Source organism: Schistosoma haematobium, chromosome 2, assembly GCF_000699445.3.
Source record: "Schistosoma haematobium chromosome 2, whole genome shotgun sequence".
In the NCBI taxonomy this organism is placed as follows: Eukaryota; Metazoa; Platyhelminthes; class Trematoda; order Strigeidida; family Schistosomatidae; genus Schistosoma; species Schistosoma haematobium.
The window spans coordinates 27,700,975-27,721,500 of record NC_067197.1 but is presented as its reverse complement, the minus strand read 5'-3'; the positions used below and the strand labels follow the sequence as shown (position 1 = coordinate 27,721,500).

Sequence of the window (20,526 nt, the reverse complement as noted above, 5' to 3'; positions counted from 1 at the left end):
TTTTTAAACCAAACTGGAAAATGAACAGTTGAAAGATATTTTGAATAAACTAGATTATTACTGTCGGTATATACATGATACGCTTGTTGTGTTCAACAAAAATACCAATAAACTGGAGCTGTTCAACAGTTTCAATGTCGTTCACTCCTATATTAAATTCAATAGTGAAGAGGAAACGTATAACAGTATAACTTTCGTTGATGTATTGCTTACTAGAAGGATAGGCAGTTCCATTTTAAAAACTCTTAATTCAGAATGAATGTATGGATGGGTTAGTGTACCGATTTTCATAGATTTACACCTCCTTAGTACAAAACAAATCTGGTTAAATGTCACAGCCATAGTATCAAACTATTATGTTGTTAAGAAAGTGCAGATAGTGAAATAAATAAACGGAAGAACACATTACGAAATAATGAATATCCAGATAATTTCGTAGGAATATTTCTATCAGAAAAAAATTCAACACGTTAAGTGAGAAAACTTTATCTAAAACTCAATTTTAAAATAACATAGTAGGTGACATTTTAGCACATTGACTCAAAAGGTCTGTTGAAAGAACATTTCAAGCTAACGAGTTTCACGTAATCTTTTCAACCATACCAATACTTACACAACAAATCAGGGACAAGTTACTGATGATAGGCTCCTCCTCCGACTAAAGCCCAAATTCAACCGCTCTTGTGGAGCTATTTACGTAAACCATACTCAAAAAAGTTTATCTTTGCGTGCTCGTGAACACCTACCGGCATGGTTGGGAGGAGTCACGAAACCTATTTAACAACGCCTTTATCACTTGAGAGATAGTGAATGTCATATTAAAATAAATGAAGTTTTTTCTGTTTCTTATCGAATTCCAAACGATCTACTTATTCCCATGGCTGAATCCATCTGAACCAGCTCCAGAAAACCATAACAGGTATACTCAGCCCCTGTGTTTATGCTGGTCGACAGTGGAGTCACCATATATCTAAACTGAATAATATAAATCCCTTACCCCATTCCAGTCCCTTTTGTAAATATAGAAAGAAGGAACGAATCGAGCGAAGAAATTTCTTTTCAAGTAGTTTTTCATCATGGCTCTACACTAATATATGATTTACAATAATGAGATAATACTCATCGAGTAGATATGTTACGTAATATTTATATAATGACATATTGATTATAGATCAATAGTGAGTAATTGAAAGAAAGAGGATTAATAATGGTCAAATTAATTATTCAACAATCAAGTAGTCGCTACGTTGCATAATATATGAAAATGAACTAACAAAATATTTTGATGAATGGTCAGTAGTATAGTAGTTATGTAAGAATCAAGAGATGAATGTTGAGAATGTGTTCATATCTGGCAAGACATTTTCTATATCTATGCATTCATGTTTCCCGTTACAAATGAATTCTTATCATAATTACCTTGACAGTACCTCTCTTATTATACATTGTATTCACCCGACGTTATTATTATTATTTTCTCCATGAACGAGAAAAGGTTCTCTAAGTATCCGTTTTATTTCCATGATTTGTTTCATCATTATTCATTCGAACTTGATATCTTACAACGAATCCTTCCGACCTTTGGTTAGTGACCTTTCTGATTTACAGTTGACACAATCTTGAACTATTTATACCCCAACTGATGTGAACGTTCACCATTTATAACATTGACATTGTTTGATTCACTAGCATATCTTATTTAAACCTTTATAATATAATATAATAATTCTGAACTTATAACTAGGGAGCCTGAAGGCAAAGTTATTAAAATCAGTTATTCGTCCAAATAACCCATATTTTTTTCATAATCATTTGAAAATGTTTACAAACTTCAACATATTTTACTTGCTTATAATTTCGAATTAATATTTTTTATAAAAATTTATCCCAAACTTCTATATAACTCAATTCATTAAATTCGATTTATAATTTTGGGACCCGGCATCAACACTTTAGAACAGAGAATACAATTTACCCATACACCTGTATGTAACCTGTAAACTATCCTCTTAGTTTTATAGAAATTATTCCAGTAAATAAATTATACAATCTGTATGTAAGGTATCACAGTGTTGATATTGACTCCGGGAGCTCTAAATGGAACGAAACGCGTGTTCGCGATTTCACTGTTAGCCACCATCCATCTCTGCTTATAATGCTTATGAGTTAAGACAATATCAAGGCAATGTTTATAACTTTTTTAATCCCAATATCTTATTTCAATTAAGTACTAATATATTGATAGAATATTGATTCATTTTACTTCATTATTTACTTACTTGTATAAAATGTTCATTTATAGATTTTTCAATAGAATCAATAATGTTTTCTTGTGGTAAAAAGTCAATATCAATATGAAATATAAATTCGGTTACTGAGTATTTTATAGCAATATTACGTAATAGATTGATCGGATAAAATTTCTTTTTTTGTTTTTTAAAAAAAAGTAAAATAAAGATATAAAAAGAAGATTAGTAAATATCAAAATTGAAATATGATATGATACATAGATAAATTTCAAATACATTTATAATCCACTTAATATTGTTTTACATGTACATTCAGCTAACGAGTCTCAAATAGGACGAGACGAGCGTCCAGGATTCCACTGCTAGTCATTATCCATCTTTGCTTACATTTATAATAGTTTAAAGATCCCTATCATATTAGAAGACTAATATATGAACGAAGAATATTCATTTCGATGAATTCTTTCTAGGTTCTACAATTTTATATCCAAATTAATAATCTGAAAAATGGCCAGGTTTAGGGCAAAGTACATCGTTTAAAGCATATGAATTTTAGGATTATTATGATTTATTTGATACAATGAAAGAAACATCAGTTCATCCTTTCACATCTTATATTTTCTTAATGAAGTTCAAATATTTAATAAACACTTGAGTTGATTTTATTTATGTGCCTGACAAGTGAAAACTTGTTTACTATTTCAAATGTTTCTAGTAATTGACATTATATTACTGGAAACTATTTGTACTAAAGAATCCCTTTTTCTTTGCACAAAATGTTCATATTTCCACTTATTTACAATACAGTTTTGATGGACAAAAAATATTCCAAATAATAATATATCACAGAACTTCAACTGTTGTTTATATTGAACAGAAAATCATTGATTAACATTGTTTCTTACTACAAAGATATAAACGTGATACTCTTGTGGTGTATACTACTGATGTCGACAGATATAAGTAGTATGTAACATCAATCGAGGGTGGAACACCTGAAAGCAGAAGGTCAAGAAGATCGAATAAAAGAGAAAGAGAACAGAGAACGATTGCTGTGAAAATGAAGAAACAGTGAAGTCTGAGACTATTGACTGACTTCTTGGAAATGAAGTATTTATTGTATGGTTTTGAGGTTTTACTAAGATGTTCTGTAATTTTGTGTCGCAATAAATTCAATTGTCCACCCTTGTGTTCTCATTCACTACTTTCTTATTAGAAAGTAATTTTCACCGATGTTTAACATCAGGTGATTGACCAAAAAATCAGGAAGCACTGTGCAGACACCAAATTCAATTCCTGTAACCATCACTGTTTGCACAAAGAACACTATGCTGAATCAAATTCAAGGTGAAAAACACATTACTGTTTAGTCAATAAATTGAAATATAGTGATCCATACTTGTATATTAGCCAAGTTCTTATTTCAAATAAACTTTTAATGTTCAATGTAATCAGTTATGATTTATAGTTAAGAACTTGATTTGTCACATTATGTGATTAGCTTTGATTGTAACCTTGACTGTTTTAGGTATTCAATTCGCTTCAAATAAACATTATTATTCTAACTAAAATGAAAACACTCAGAATATTTAACATTCACTTGAGATGACAATATTTATTTTTTGTTTGAAGTGGCTTTCCTATGTGTCGTTCAAGAGCTTCCTAATGAACTAAAGATATAAATTTATAATCTTTACTATTTCAGTTTTCATTCAAGTTGTGAATAATTTTATCGCGGTAATAAAGAGTAGAAATCTAGTGTCGTTTAACAGTAACTAAACAACACAATGGGTTATAATATAAATTAGTTTTATTGAAAATAGGGTGTTGACTCAATCAGTCTTTCTTGCACATAATTCAACACAGATCTTGAATGTAAGATACTTCATTTATAATTACTAATTGGAAACTCAAAAACACCAACATAAAGGCAATTTATAGGTTGGAAAGTAGAGCAGACTGAAAACAAATTGTTGGATTTTCAGCTCACGTTTTGAAACCGATTTATGCAAGCTATAACTGTGGTGTATGCTAGTTATGTCTGCCGATACAAGTAGTATGTAACACCAATCAAAAGTTGAATAACTGACAACAGAAGTCTAAGAAGACTGGATTACAGAAAACAGAAAGGGAAATGGAATAAAATTGTGAATTGGAAGAATCAAACGGAATGTAAAAGGTAATTGATGGAAGGTTTGCAAATGAAGCATTTAAAATACGGTTTTCAGATTTTGTGAAGATATTCTGTAATTTTATATTAAACAATAAATTGGTTGTCCTCACCTGAGCTCTCGTTCACAACATAAGTACTTCATGATAAAATAGAAGTCTTTAATAAAAAACTAAAGCGAATTCAAGCTGGAGAAACAAAGTGACTATTAGCACATCGATTATGAATGATACTACTGAGGAAGGTTACACTATCCATTATCCGGACTTACATCAAAATTTCAAACTACATAATAAAGAATTTCACTAATATGATATGTTAAGTAAATAGAAGAAAACGTTTGCTATGGCTTTACACATGTATATAAAAAATAATGTCGACCAGTTCAAATTATTTTTTAAGTTTATAGACATTCTATAATAGCGACTTCATGTTTGACTTTTTCCAGTGATTATAACCTACATGAGGAATCCTACTTTGAAAGACTGTACAGATAATCGTAATAATGTAGAGAAATAATATCTGAGAGTTTTCAGTAGAGAGTAAAACTTTTGGTGGAAGTGTGTTCGATGTAATCATTAACATATTCTGTGTTTTGCCGAATCATACTATATGAGAATAACACGTTTCAACAAAGATACTAAATATCAAAAGTGAGAAATACACAGTAGCCTTAAAATCTGATAAAAACTACTTTACTCAATATTAATAATCTTTTCTATACAATAAAACCAAGTAAGGTCGCGTAATCAAACACTAGTAATTGCTACGTAATACTTATTAGTCGGTAAACAGAGCATAATATCTTAAAAACAGGGAGGATGCCAATTAAGTGCGTTAAATAAAGTTACATTTTTGGCATATTCATAAGTATTTAAAAAGGTGGTACAGACTATTACTCCATCTTTTAAAGCTGTATATTTTGTAGAAATAATACTTATATACAGTGATTATAGCACACAAAAATAATAATTAATAGAACAGACAACTGAAATCTAGTCTGATAAGCATTAGTCACTAAGGTAAATGCTATAATCATGCGCAAAATCAAATACTGTTGTCGGTAATCATGACTACATTTGATCTATATCTGTTGCTGTATATGAATCCTGAACAGCTTTCTTTAATTTTTTTTGCTCAGAATGCACATATGGTAACATAGACCTATCCCTTATCGACCTAGACACCAGCAACAGAGAATTTGAAACCCTTAACGACTTTGGTGTCATTTAACTGCAAAGTAACTATAATATTTTCGAAATAAATATCCTTATTGTATTATAGAAACAATTTCTGTTTCTAACAAAATACAATTTATGGGTCAAACGATAAACCAATATCAGTAATTAAACTCACTCCATCTACATATACAATATGATAACCAATATTTGTACGATTTTGTAGAATTCGAGAATTTGTAATATACTCTATCAACAATGTTGCTTCTCTATCAGTTAAATACAGTGCTAAACTCATTGGTCCAAGCCATCTTATTGCAAGCTCTTCAAGTCGATGCAATCTGTAAATAAAAAAAGGTTTATGAAAAAATAGATGGTCCATAATAAAATAGGGATTCGTTACATCATTAGAAAAGTGTGCTTCTTCCAAACGCATATCTGAACACTATTCAGGATGATTATCAATATGTAAATGCAAGTTAGTCAACAGCTCGAGTGCTGAAAATTTAATCAGTTCTGGTCATTAACGTCCATTATATTCTTCAGTCAAAATTATTCATAGTGTACGAAGAACTGGTTCTGAAGGAGGCTGGCTAAGAAATTTGTGTATGTAGGGAACTTTGGTGATTCATCAATTCGACTGTGGTTATTTTGTTCAGAAGATGTATATCCAGTCTCTTTCTTTACTATGGTTCTACACTCTTTCACATTTCTTTGGTCATTTGCTCATATATTTATGCTTTTTCTTCGTTATCTTTCTAATAATCGTCATTTAGACAATCATACCTCACTTTTATATGTCCTTCAAACTTTTGTAATCATTTGGCCATTATGTAGCAATGAATTTTGATTAGGCTTTAGCGCCTCTCTTACTGACTCTAACGATTCCCTATTTTATCATTGATCACTGTTTCTGAGACTACTGAAGTCAGTTAGTAGAGTGTGAGGTGAATCTTTTGAGGTTGTTGTGAATATGGTAGTAGATAAATATTTAAAATCTTACAAATTATCGGTGTGTCATCTTGTCAGATACCAAACATCCACTTCATTCACATCTTTCCCTTTGCATATCTTCTGATAAAATGAGACGTCAACAAATTGGAATCCATACACGCAAGCCAAAGTTCAAAGGCTCCACAATATCGTATCTAGCAAATATTTTATGGGACGAACAGGTTTAAAGAGTTGACCCAGCCCGAAATTTATATTCCTAAACATGTTACTAATTAAAAGCTGTATAGATCCTTGAAGACATTTCATTTAATTCTGGATAGTTAATTTACTTCTTTCACGTATCTATGTATTCAGTGACAGATTGCTTTTTTTCTCTTTGTAAAAGAAAACTATTGAAATACTTCGTGTTGAGGATTCCATATTGAACTTAATATAATGTTGAATAAAGCCATTAATAATAATGAAAAAAATAAAAAATAAGTATAAATATAATAATACAGTATTAATCAACTACATAGCCGAAAATGAGAATTTTCTTCTCTGAAACATTCTCATCTTTTTCTAGTAACTCAATAGGTTACTTTTGTTATTTTAGACTGTTTATCACTAAAACTCATAAGTTATAATGGATATGTTATTTTAATTGTGATAATGTTCCATATGATATGAAACTATTCCATTGTTAATACTAAGGACTAAATTTCTATAAGCCTTTTCTTAATATGGATAAATCCTGAACATTGAAATTTCTACTCTGCTATAATTTTCAGTACATTTAGATTGTGGTTGGAAGATATCCCTCCACCTCAATTTTAATGACTACACTGAATCCCTAACCCAGTATGTATTATTACAAACATTGACACTTTATACACTAGTAACTATAATCCTAATATAATAAATATTGTAGAAATAAAAACATCCAAATGAAGATCGTGAGAAAATTTTTTTTCTGGTTTGCTTTATATAACTTTTAAATCACCAAAAACATTAAATTCCCACCAATCTTTTATTTGAATTCACTTGCTGTTGTTTTTACTTGTATCTTTCCATTGTTATTTAGGACTGCAATTGATCAGTCTCATGTTGGCATATGTGCATCCTGTGCGGATTACCTCGAAATAGCCTTAAGTCACAAGCATTGTAAGCAAAGATAGATAGTGGCTAGAAGTGGAATCCAGGAAGCGCGTTTCGTCCTATTCGGAACTTGTCAGGTCGATGTACCTGCATTCCAGAGCTGATATTCACTCTGGGACTCGAACCCAGTACCATTCGATCCTTTTATTTAATTTCTATAGAATTGCTAAGTAGAAATTTATTAATATTTAAACTATGTAATTCATTATTTCAATATGACCAGAAATCAAGAAAAAAATATTCTTTCATTGAATTACCTATCAAAAGTTAATTGTGAAACAAGGCTAACATGATTTTTCATATTTGTTACATTATCATTATGATTGTTTATTGAGAAAGTAGAAAAATTATATTTAAAATAATATGGATGTATCCGATGTATTTTGAGTAAATCTTCTGAAAATTCTTCACAACCATCAATTGTGACAATATTTTTTGAATTTATATGGTTAATCTATAGGAAAGATATGAAAATAACACATGTTGTATATGTAATATTAAAGTACTAAATAGAAAGAACAGTTTATCATGTTTGTTTACATAATAGATAGAGATACAATTCAGTAACACATTGGAGGGTAGATAAGATAGATTTGGATTGAATTGATTGAAAGTTGATTGTTTTAATCAATTAGCTCATTGAATAGACTGTAATTTGTAGAGATGTCTAACTAATGTTTACTAAATTAAATATTTTCTTTTTCATAGTTTTATAATCAATGTAGTTTTTACAGATTTATTTTTGAGAAAATCAACCTGTTAGGCATTAAATAATGTTAGCTTTCAGTCAGATCCAAAAAAATATGTGGGACAGCATTCGTAACTAAATTAACGTTTAAGGGAGTCAAGTAGTCGAACGCGTTGACAACTTCACTTATCTTGAGAGTTTGATCAGCCCTAATGGGTTGGTGTCTGACGAAATCTCAGCACGGATTCGAAAAGCTCGTTTGGCTTTTGCCAACTTACGTCACCTATGGCGAAGGCGAGATATCTGTCTATCAATTAAGGGACGAGTATACTGCGCGGCAGTCCGTTCTGTTTTACTTTACGGCAGCGAAACATGGCCATTAAGAGTAGAAGATACTCGTAAGCTATTAGTATTTGACCACAGATACCTTAGAAATATTGCTGGCGTCTGCTGTGATCACCGGGTAAGTAATAGTGAGGTTAGAAGCAAGGTATTAGGGAATGATGGTAAATCAGTTGGTGAGGTTGTGAATCCTCATCGACTGAGGTGGTTAGGCCACGTGTTACGAAGGCCTGAACATCGATTACCACGTCGTGCAATGCTAACCGGTGTTGGAGATGGTTGGAAGAATCTTAGGGGCGGTCAAACCAAAACGCGTCATCAGTGCTTGAAGTCACTAACTTCTAGTCTGAGCCATGTTGGTAGATGCAGACTACTTGGTTGGGGTCCGCGTGACTATCGTAACCAATGGTTGGAGATTCTTTGTGACATGGTTCAGAATCGATGACAATGGCGTCGGTGTATACACTCTCTGTCTTCCCTTAAACTAAGAGACTAAAATCACTTCATATCTTTCTTTCCACGAACTGATTATTTCTTCCTGTACTATATCCTTATATGCTATCTTTCTTTTATATATTACCACTATTTATGTGATTACTTCAATGAATTAGGTGTTCATCTTGCTGTGGTACTGAGGTATGGCAACATGGACCGATGCATATATGTGCCTGGTCCTACGTTGTAGCTGACTGACTGACTGAAATTAATGTTTAGCCGTGATGAGAATGGAGTCATGAATACTGACAGTTATTTCAATTACTGGATTACAAAAATAACATGTAAACAATTAGTAGCATTACAAAATGAAGTTATTATTATGAGTACGGTGTAGTGAAGATTGTTGAGTGATAGCATAACATTATTAACTGATTTTAATTAAACAGATATCGAAAATCAGGAGATGATATAGTTCTTAATGTTACACCAGTGACTTGTTGATTAGATATTAAGTCTAAAGGCCTGGAGGTGTAATTCTAAGAAAACCATCTGTTTCTCTTTATGCTGCTGAGCAGTATCCCAATTAACACAAATATTCTGCTCAATGATCTAAAGGTTAAGCGTTCGCGTGAGATCGAAGGTCCTGTGTGCACGAATGTGGATGCAAACCGCTGAAATGTTTAATGCTAGGACGAAAAGGCCGTTCAATGCTATCAGGTTTTCAATGGCGACCTAACATTGATCGATTCATGATCTCAATCAAGAAGTTATTATTGGTCTAAAAAATTTGATGTTTTTAAATTTGTTAAATAACATTTATTAAAAATATGAATCCTTAGAAAGAAACTGTGGTGTTTGAATGAACTAATCATTCTTTTGTACTTGTTGAATGCTTAGTTTCGAATTCCAAATACACTACATTCGTTCGTGCTTATCTAGTACTTCTTGATCCGATTACGTTATTTCTGGAATTCTTACTTCGTACTATAGTTCAAATACTCCTAATCATCATAGAACCATTTTAAATGAAAATAATTCAAATGTCTGATTTCTTTCATTCTAGCACATTAACTTAATTAAGAACTGGATACTACATAAAAATTACATGGACTAAGTGCAATGGATTTTTATCTTTTCATAAGAAATGAAAATTTATATTTATGTTTATTTTCAAAAACTAAAGTAAATTACTTTGTGAGTGAAAGTAGTAGGATTATAGTATTTTGAACATGATGTTAGTTTTACGGGTGATTGAACTATTGTTCCATCAAAATTTTGATAATAACGATACATTCTCATAAATTGTCGTTTTAATCTTAGACCTGAAAAAAAGACAATAAAATTGTAATGCATTTCAGTAGTAATTTATGATGTGTTTTATTCATACAGTGTTTCAGTGTAGAGCATACCATAACGAAATCATAAGAACTGTAGAATATAATGAAATCATCGAAAGGTTAAATTGTAAAAGAAAATACGAGTGTATTTTGTTATAGGTTGGTACCAGCTGAACAACTTGTTAAAGATCTCTGATATTGAAGTTAGAAATTTTGGCCGGTAGAAGTCATTCTTATTCAGATTTAAAGAGGGATTACTAGTGAAAATAAATGATCATCGAATTAAACTAAGAAATTTAGTTGTCTGCAGCTACCGTGTTCGTCAGCGATCTTAATGTTCTTGAGATCAAATTTGTATAGACCAATGATGTGTACTGATGAAAGTATAAAACAAGACCGAAATAGCTGGCTATTACCTCTTTATTTTCTATAGTTTCAGAATTGATATCGATGAACCATGTAAAACATCTTCATACTGAATTGTTTGAATTGTTCATAAAGTCACTAAATGTTCTTCTAAGTCAAGTAAAAAGAGTGGGATTTTTCTAGCTACCTCAACAAGGTGTAATGATCTAGTATTTTGAAACCTTAATTGATTTAGTTTGAAAATAATATTGATTATATAACTTCCAAATTCTTTTTAATTATTATCGAATACTTTTTTTGTACTTTCGTTACTTGTGATGTTTCAACGTTCTAACTAATATCTATTGTTTCAATTTACTCAACTATGATGCATGGTTATTTTGTCTTGTTTTATGTCTATATATGTCTGTTTGTTTATTCAACCGTAAATACCATCACAATGCATATTGTTATTTATTATTAAAAAGGACATTTTCGTTGACTATTATTTATCTATCAACTTACGTAATTGATCATCATCTATAATTTCATTCAATGTAATCATATCTGCTTTAATTGGATAATTAAAATGGGCAATTTTTAAAAGATGATTAAATGATTCAAATGTATTTGAATTAAAATTCTGTACATTATTATTATCATTATTAATTGGATAATTATTTGACCAAATTACTTGACATAATTTTGTATTCATACTAGATGTAAGTTGAACATTCCATTCACATGGTAATTGATAAATAATTGAAGGAATTTCTACTAAAGCTGCGTTAATGATGTCCTTGAAGTAATTAAAATAAAACAAAGTGGTAGAAAAGTGTTGAAATTAAAACGATTATAAATTGATAGAAATAATATTTTCAAACTTGAAACGTGTTGTGGATGCGGAGGAATAGACCAATAATTATCATGTTAAGTCCAATGGTGTCCTTGGACTTTAAATGGACATTTCCTATTGGTCGATATCTGTTCACTCGCTGAATATTGTACAAAATGTTGTTTTCTATTTTTATGGTACGATGTGGTATGCTTGATTGATATATAAACAAAGTATGTTTGAAATATAATGATTCATAACCCAGAGGCTGTGACTTGTGTTTCTTGACTCAACTGGCTGGGACAGACAGCGAAGCAGGTCCAATCAGGGCACTAGGTCGTCCTTACGTGTTTACGTGTCACTGTCACTGTAATCGATCGATAATACGCTGCTTATCAAACCTGCAGTCACACACGTTACAACAAAACGTGCCGTAGTAAATATGCTAATTAAGGATATGTTACAACTTACAGCACAACATTGAACTAGTATTAACAAGTAAACTCTTAGATTCTAAACTATCAACAATCTATTTTAAAATTTGTGTTCGTGTTTCCCTATCGTTGATGTTATGGACTGTAATTGATTATTTGATATTGACTTATGTTCGACTTCAGTGAATTTCCTTGATATTTTAATTTAAGTGCATTTATTATTAATGTTAGCAATATAATCTCGGACTCTGGTTTCGTCCTATTTGAGATTCTTCAGTGAAATGTACCTAGATTTCAGTTGATTCGAATCTTAGTGTGAAAATCAATAGAGTGACCCAGGCAAGTCCAATTGACGAATCTCAAGTATTAAAAAAAATCAATTTTTTGATTCAACTAACAGCCCTAAACTAACTTTAATAACACATTATTACAGTTTCAAAAATGATTTTTTGAATTAGGCTAGTGTTTTTTTTAATATTTGTGCTATATCTTACATTCGATGAAGTCGAAATTTCGGTTCATTGAGTAAATCATGTACATGGAAAGACTTCAACCTCCTAAACTGGGCTCCGCGCAAAGTCTATAGTATAAACTGCTATATAGTAGTCCCAACCAAACATAAATCTACCCATTGCTTTTTAATATTCACTGATTCTTCAATTGATATTAGTTCATGACGAGACCTATCGCTAGCTATGAAAGCATTATCAATGATCAGAAAAAAAGACCTAGTGTTTACCATGAAAAAAAATGAATACAAGTTAAGTCATTGAAATTTTTTTTAACAAAACGTCCATTAACTTTTACAAATGATGGAAACAAATTAGTGAAGTAAAAATTTAGAAGTAAATTCAATGACAATTTTGATATATATTATTAGTGGCAGTCAGTAGACGTTAGTGATAAGTTGGAAGTTTTAAGAGGAGATAATAGGAAATGGTTGGTTTATAGATAAACATATTCATTAGTGACTAAAAAATCATTTACAACTGAAGCAAACTTTAAGATAAATTGAGTAATATAGACCGTATTAAAGCTCTGTTTTATTAGTTATATATATATATCACTAATGTTTATTACCGACACTGCGCCCACATTCATTTCCAAGTCATACATTCTTTCAAAACCACTAAATAAATTGAAGGCTTTTATTAGTATACACAGTTACTTGTGTGCGCGAGACTGATAGGTCCTGAGTTCGAATCCCGAGAGGCGGGGTCGTGGATGCGCACTGCTGGGGAGCCCCATACTAGGACGAAACGGCCGTCCAGTGCTTTCAGGTTCTCCATGGTGGTCTAGCTTCAATTGATTCATGATCTCAACTGTTGAAATTACTACAATCTCCACAAAACCCCTTCTGCTACACAGTTATTACAATCCAATGCGCATATCTTAGTGATATTATCAATCATTAACGAAAAAATACGTAGATCTATGGTATCAACTATCAAGTATATTATGGTTATGAGTTGTACTATTTACTTTGATATTTGGTTTGAAAATATGTTCACAAGTATAGAAATATTACTTTAAAAGAAATAATCAGTTTGCATGTTTGCAATTCCGTATAGCTGATAACTGCAATGACATAATGTTCAGAAAAATATAGGAAGTTTTATTGAGCTTGATTAATATGATAAACTAATGAGAAAAATTTGTCATTTACCTACCTGATCGGCTAACATTGCATAAGGTATATGCAATAATGCAGATTTTGTTGTTTGGTACCAGTGTTCTGACCAATGGAACTCTCTCAAACGTACAAGGTCTAGTAACATAACACCAGTGTTAAAGCCAGGACCCTTGATTAAAATAGATGTATAATTTGTAAAGTTTATTATTACATTTAAGTACAGGTAAATAAGAAATTTAATAAAATGTGTTTAAGATTAGAAATTATTTTAATTTATGTTCACAGCTTAATTTCTGTCAGTTGTATTTCTTGTACACTAACCCTGTAGTCTGGTTTATAACAGTGTGAAATAAACACTTTTTTGGATTTTATAAAGAAAAATATATGTAATAACCAAAGTAATCCGTAAATTCACTTGGTATTGTTTACTCGATTCTTCCAATTGATGATTAGGCCTGCAATTGATCAGTCTTCAGCTGGCATATGTACATAATGTGCAGAATGCCTCAATGTTGCTTTAATTCACAAGCATTCTAAGTAAAGAAGGATAGTGCCTAGCAGTATTTAGGCAATACGCACAATATGCACATACGCCAACAAGAAACTGATCAATTGCAGTCCTAAACATTTATGAGAAGATTTAAGAAAACGATATCAAATGAATTTATATTTCGCCCAATTGTACAAGCAAGTGGCCATCAGGACTCAGTAGCTAAGTGGATAACGTGATGACATTTGTAGCAGATGGTACTGGCTTCTACTGCTGGCCACAGTTCATCTATTCTTAAAAGTAATCCGTGTTGTCATTTTAAAGGAATTAAGACAATTTAGCAAAGAAAATATTCTTTTCAACTACATCATTCACTTAAACTGTACAATCATATTTATAGTTAATTAACAAATACAATAGTCTGTTGAAAGATGAAAGGAAGATTACATAACATCATGTGTTAAACAAAGTAGCTTAATAATCGATAATGGAAGTGAGGTATGAATTCTATCTAATTTCAATCAGTTTTACTTCATTTACAAAGTATTCATTTCAAATAGTGTCGCTAATACACAATGGACAGCTCAGAAGCAATTAGACGATTTGGACTTCGCAGATGACCTAGCCCTTCTATCGCATACACACGAACAAATGCAGATAAAGACAGCCAGTGTAGCAGGAGTATCTGCATCAGTAGGCCTCAACATACACAAGGGGAAAACCAAGGTCTTCAAATTCAAAATGGAGAACAGCAATCCAATCACTCTTGATGGAGAAACTCTGGAAGGTGTGGAATCCTTCACAAACCTGGGAAGTATCATCAATCAACAAGGAGGTTCAGATGCAGACGTAAAGGTGAAGATTGGGAAAGCAAGGGCTGCATTTCTACAACTAAAGAACATATGGAACTCAATACAACTGTCAACCAATATCAATGTCAGTATCTTCAATACGAACATCAAGGCAGTTCTACTGGACGGAGTTGAAACTTCCAGAACTACTACAAACATCATCAAAAAAGTACAAGTATTTATAAACAATTGTCTACGCAAAACACTCAACATCCATTACTCTGATACCATCAACGACAGTTTACTGTTGGAGAGAAAAAATCAGCTTCCAACTGAAGAGGAAATTAGGAAAAGACGATGGAAACGGATAGGACACACATTACGGAAATCATCAAACTGCATCACGAGGCAAGCCCTAACTTGGAAACCTGAAAGGAACTAGAAAAGAGGAAGGCCAAAGAACACATTACTTCGGGAAATAGAAGCAGACATGAAAAGGAAGAATAACAACTGGAAAAAAATGGAAAAGATTTCCCAGGACAGGGTTGGATGTAGAGTGTTGGTGGGTGTCCTGTGCTCCTCCACGAGGAGTAACAAGCGTAAGGAAGTAAGTAAGTAAGTGTCGCTAATACATAACATAGAGCCAGATATTTTTTAATGCACGAAATATTTTTTTATTTCTGTTTCACTTTACTTTCTATTTTCTGTTTTTAAATTAGTCTGAATATTTCTTTACTTTCTATTCATTATACATTCCCTTAATTATTGAAATTAATAATTCACATATTTTCAATTTTCAAATAAACTAATTCCAAATTGATTCTATGTCATATACGTCATAATAATCACTCTGGAAAATTATAGTAGTTTATAGGAACAGCTACTCTAAGAATTGAGTTAGAGATTTACGAATCACCTTGCTGTTGCCCTTACATCATTAGATGACTGAATGAGATGGTGGAGAAGATTTGTAGGTCGGGTGGATGATTATGGTGGAGTTTTTTCTTTGAGCTCAGAGAATAAAATTCCAGTATATAATATAAGCTCGTGGAAGATTATTGTCAGAAAGCTTTGAACTTAAAAGAATTCGTTTGTTTATATGTATTTGAAAGATAAATATGAATTTTCAGATGATACTTTATTGAACATAAACATTTTTGCCAAATACTGTTCCAGTTAAAAGTACGACTCCGATACAGTTATAACGGCTGTAAAATCACACTGTTAGCTGAACTCACAAGATTATTTAATCTTCAGAAAGCTCATGAATTTACAAGAACGATGAATAAATCTTTTTAACATTATGAAACACCAATTATTTCGACTGTATATTCTTACTTAGGTTAAATAAATGCTTGTGTGATATAATTTTTTTAACCTTTAAGTTACATTAATAAGTTTTGATAATATGATGAATTCCAATGGTCGAATAAGATCACAGGATAGATAGACATCTTCCTCCATTGCGAAACATTTGGTTGAGATTGGTCATATGGTTGATATCAAGTCAGCATTTGTAGTTTTATACAAAAGCCTTCAAGGGCGTATACTAAGGTTTATTGAAACTTTTACTATACGGAAACTGAAACACTCTTTATGTGTTCAAAAACAATTTGCTCTTGTCCTCAACCTACCCTGGTAATACTGATTTATTGTCCTGATTGGTTATCACAATGTTTCTGTGTATTTCACTTTTATCAGAAGGGGTTTTATGGAGATTTTAGTAATTTTATAAATTCATGAGTCAATTAAAGCTAGACCACCATGGAAAACTTGGGAGCGCTAGACGGCCATTTCATCTTAGTATGGGACTTCTCAGTAGTGCTCAATCACGACTCCGCCTCCCGAGATTCAAACATAAGACATATCAGCCTCGCGCGCGAACGCTTAACCTCTAGACCATTGAGCTAGCATTAATTGATGTTAATGTCCAACTTCAACCAATTCACGAAATTGTGCGACCATCCACCATTGTTTTCAATGAGTTACTATCTCACAACAGACTTGGTTGAACTCTATTGGTCACTGCACCTCACTTTATTTTTCTTTGTTACGGCTTATCATTAACCTGTCTTGTTGACCTTTCAGTTTTCATATAAAAATATTCTTATAACGTATATGTGTGACCAGACTGTTCGAAATGTATCGCGCAAATCTATCATATAATTCTGATAATCTTTGTCTTCACATTGCATTATCAAAGTTTACTAAAGAGAATAATTGCTTTAAATTACATTATTAAAATAAATAACATATCACCAAAATTATATGTTCACCAATAAAGAAAAGAATAAAGATCTAAATTACCCAAGCAGGCCATACTATTCGGTTAGTTTTTCTTAAATACCATGGACTTTGATTTGCAACTAATCCAATCATCTATTAAAAAATATTTTCAAATACGATGCCAATGAAGTTGTATATAAAAATGACTGATTTAAATAATTTTGAAATTCTAATATATTTAATACAACACAGATAAGTTTAAAAATTGGCGGCAACAGTTCAAAATAAATGATTGAAGTTATCAGAAAATATTTTGTGGAGATTTTAGAAATTTTCACCGACTGAAATCATGAGTCAATTGAAGCTAGACCACCATGAATAACCTGGAAGCACTGGACGGCCGTTTTGTCCTAGTATGAGACTCCTCAGCAGTGCGCATCCACAATCCCGCTCCCAGCGAGATTCAAACCCAGGACCTATTGAAGCCTAAAATTTATTTTGCAATAAAACTTTGGAATTTTACTATAGAAGTTGACTTTATGTAATTGTGTATTGAGATGGTTGAAATATATTAGTCTTTATATAGTTACATATACATTTAGTTATGTGAAAAAAATTAGAACTTTCTAAGAAATCTAAGCTTTAGATTGAACGGAATTGTTGTGTGTGGTACTGATATCGAGAGATATAAGTAAGTATGTATCGTCAATCGAGAGTGAAATACCTGGAGGCAGAAGGTTAAGAAGATCGAATAAAAGGGAACTAGAACAAAGAATGACTGGTGTGGAAACGAAAGGACAGTGAAGCCTGGGACGACTAATTGAAATGTTGCAGATGAAGTATATACTGTACGTTTCTGAGATTCTACTAAGATGTTCTGTAATTTTGTGTTGAAATACATTCGATTATCTTCACTTGTGTTCTCGTTCACTAAAGAATAATTAATAATTTACATGTGATTTGACTTCATGTATTTTAATATGTCTGTCATCAGTTCATGAGACAATTGTTATGTAAATTCATGATGATTAGACCAAAGTACAACAAAAATAATTGATTCATGAAAAAAGATGAATTGAACCGTGAAAGTGAGTTCCTCATTCATGTATTCGAAAGGAGGATAGTTACTAAATATTTGCTTTTTTGATGATATGAACTGTTCTTTGTTTCATCACAAGCTTTTGTTAAACCTTTCTATTTAACTGATTGTATAACGATACTATTTTTACTGTTTTATAGATCAATGATAATGTTCTAACTGGTTGAGGTCTACTCGTTTCATTCTTAATTATTATTAACATTCCTTTATTAGTTAACCACTTAAATTTAGATCTTCGATCTTTTGTTATTATCAGTGTTGTAGAATATTCTTCTACAGAATTTATATGGTTGCAACATTTTTCTTAGTCTTAAACTTTTTCACATCGTTATTTTACTGTACTGATACATACCAACCAAACTCATATATGCAAGTAATGTATACTGATTTATAATAATGATTTGTGACATACTACAGATTGCAAACAAATAAGGATAACCCAATGAAATCAAATGAACTCATGCAATTCTACTCAAATAGTTGTTCTTTCTATCTTCAAAACACTAAAACTTCTAAACTGATCATAATACCATTTACGTAAGAATTTCTAAAAATATCACAGAAATTTTAAAACCCCTAAAGATTGATTTTGTCAATAAACTGACAAAATCACTTTATTCTGTTCTATGTTGGTCGAAGACAAACACAACTTTATATAAAGAATGAACTACATCAACTCCGGAAAACACATCTTCAAAACAATGCCAATACTTTTCATGTATACGTAAATAAACATAATTTAGCTGTTAAATTGCACCACATATCGCCACCTTTGTTAAAGGATATAGACTACTATAGACTTAAATTTGGCTGAAGAAATATCAAAAACTCTGCACAGTGAAATAATTATTAATGTCAGAGAATTTTCAGAAATTCAGTATTCAGGTAAATTTATGATCACTAGATCAGCGTATAAAATATTAATTAATCTACACCGACCTCAACGACGATTAAAAAATCCCCAGCGAAGACAATCATTCTCAAATAAACGCATTACAATAGACTTATTTGTAACTGTATTTAAAGTAGTTTTTGATATTTTTGAAAAGGACAATAAAAATCTTATGATCAAACCACTCAACCCAGAAAATACTATTTTGCCAAACGTCTATTACTTTCAGCTCCATCTCCGAAATGCCACTGCAATTGCAACAAAAGTGTTCAATTAGTTTCTGATTGAGATGAGGGTTAATATGAAAAACTAATTGAATATAAGAAACTTTTCTTCATGAGGACAAAAAACGTTTTATATGATGTTTCTTTGTAGTGAGAAAAATTATAGAATCAAATTGTTATTTTATAGTTCAATGTAATAGTTATAAATAGTGGGTATAATTTTCTCACTTGACTGGAGTTGAACTCTTGAAAATGAGCCCAAAGTTCCAACAGATCAGAATTCACCAGAAGATCAACATCAAGATTAATAACCTAGAAATTAAATACATCCATACAATAAACGCTTATATAAGACAAACTTAATTCAAAGATATCAAAGCCTTATTTTGTTCTTTGTAATTATTTCCTTAGATAATTAGTCCTGACCAAACATCTTCTTACATATTAATTGATGAAAACACTTGTAAAACTAGATTTGTAACAAAAATGGGCTAATATTGTAGTTAAATGTAAAATATATCGTCTTTTAAAAAGAAATGTATTCCGAATATTTTTGTGATTTAAGAAGAATAAAATTCTCATTAGTTTCATTAAACTAGTTTTTATCATCTTGATCTATAATAATTTGCACATATTGAGTTTCGCCATCAAATGTGACTGGGTTGGTGTTTTCCGTGCTGTGTTTGGAGATCTTGATTTTTTATTTGTGTATGCTGAGTCTTACTGATGCAGAGACTGCTGATACACTGTTTGTCTTGACCTGCATTTGTTCGTGTGAATGGGATAGGAGGGTTAGATCATCTGCGAAGTCCAAATCGTTTAATCGTATTCCGTTCTTTCTTTCAGATCTCGAGGTCTTCACAATCCAGTCGACCACCAGAAGTATGAGGAAGGGGGAAAGTAAACAGCCTTGTCTGATTCCAGTTATCTGTGAATATTTTATATTAATTATTCGAATAATCATCTATAACATATAATGATAACTATTTCATAAAGTAATACACCTGAAACGTTGAAGGAACGTTATTTCAAACAAGCTAAAGGTTTATTTTACTTCATATGTT

General features: G+C 31.4%; 1 protein-coding gene across 2 annotated transcripts in view; it reads right to left on the bottom strand.

Moving 5' to 3' along the window:
• The window catches only part of LARGE2_1 (LARGE xylosyl- and glucuronyltransferase 2), a 33,287-nt gene that overhangs the window by 4,955 nt on the left and 7,806 nt on the right, over positions 1 to 20,526 (bottom strand). For both annotated transcript variants that reach the window (XM_051214789.1, XM_051214790.1), the window contains 8 exons: positions 19,691 to 19,774; positions 17,329 to 17,400; positions 13,778 to 13,909; positions 11,364 to 11,637; positions 10,348 to 10,478; positions 7,946 to 8,142; positions 5,776 to 5,938; positions 2,280 to 2,423 (listed from right to left, as the gene is read on the bottom strand). In XM_051214789.1, coding sequence (XP_051067973.1) covers positions 2,280 to 2,423; positions 5,776 to 5,938; positions 7,946 to 8,142; positions 10,348 to 10,478; positions 11,364 to 11,637; positions 13,778 to 13,909; positions 17,329 to 17,400; positions 19,691 to 19,774 — 1,197 coding nt within the window. The remainder of the gene's footprint in view (positions 1 to 2,279; positions 2,424 to 5,775; positions 5,939 to 7,945; positions 8,143 to 10,347; positions 10,479 to 11,363; positions 11,638 to 13,777; positions 13,910 to 17,328; positions 17,401 to 19,690; positions 19,775 to 20,526) is intronic.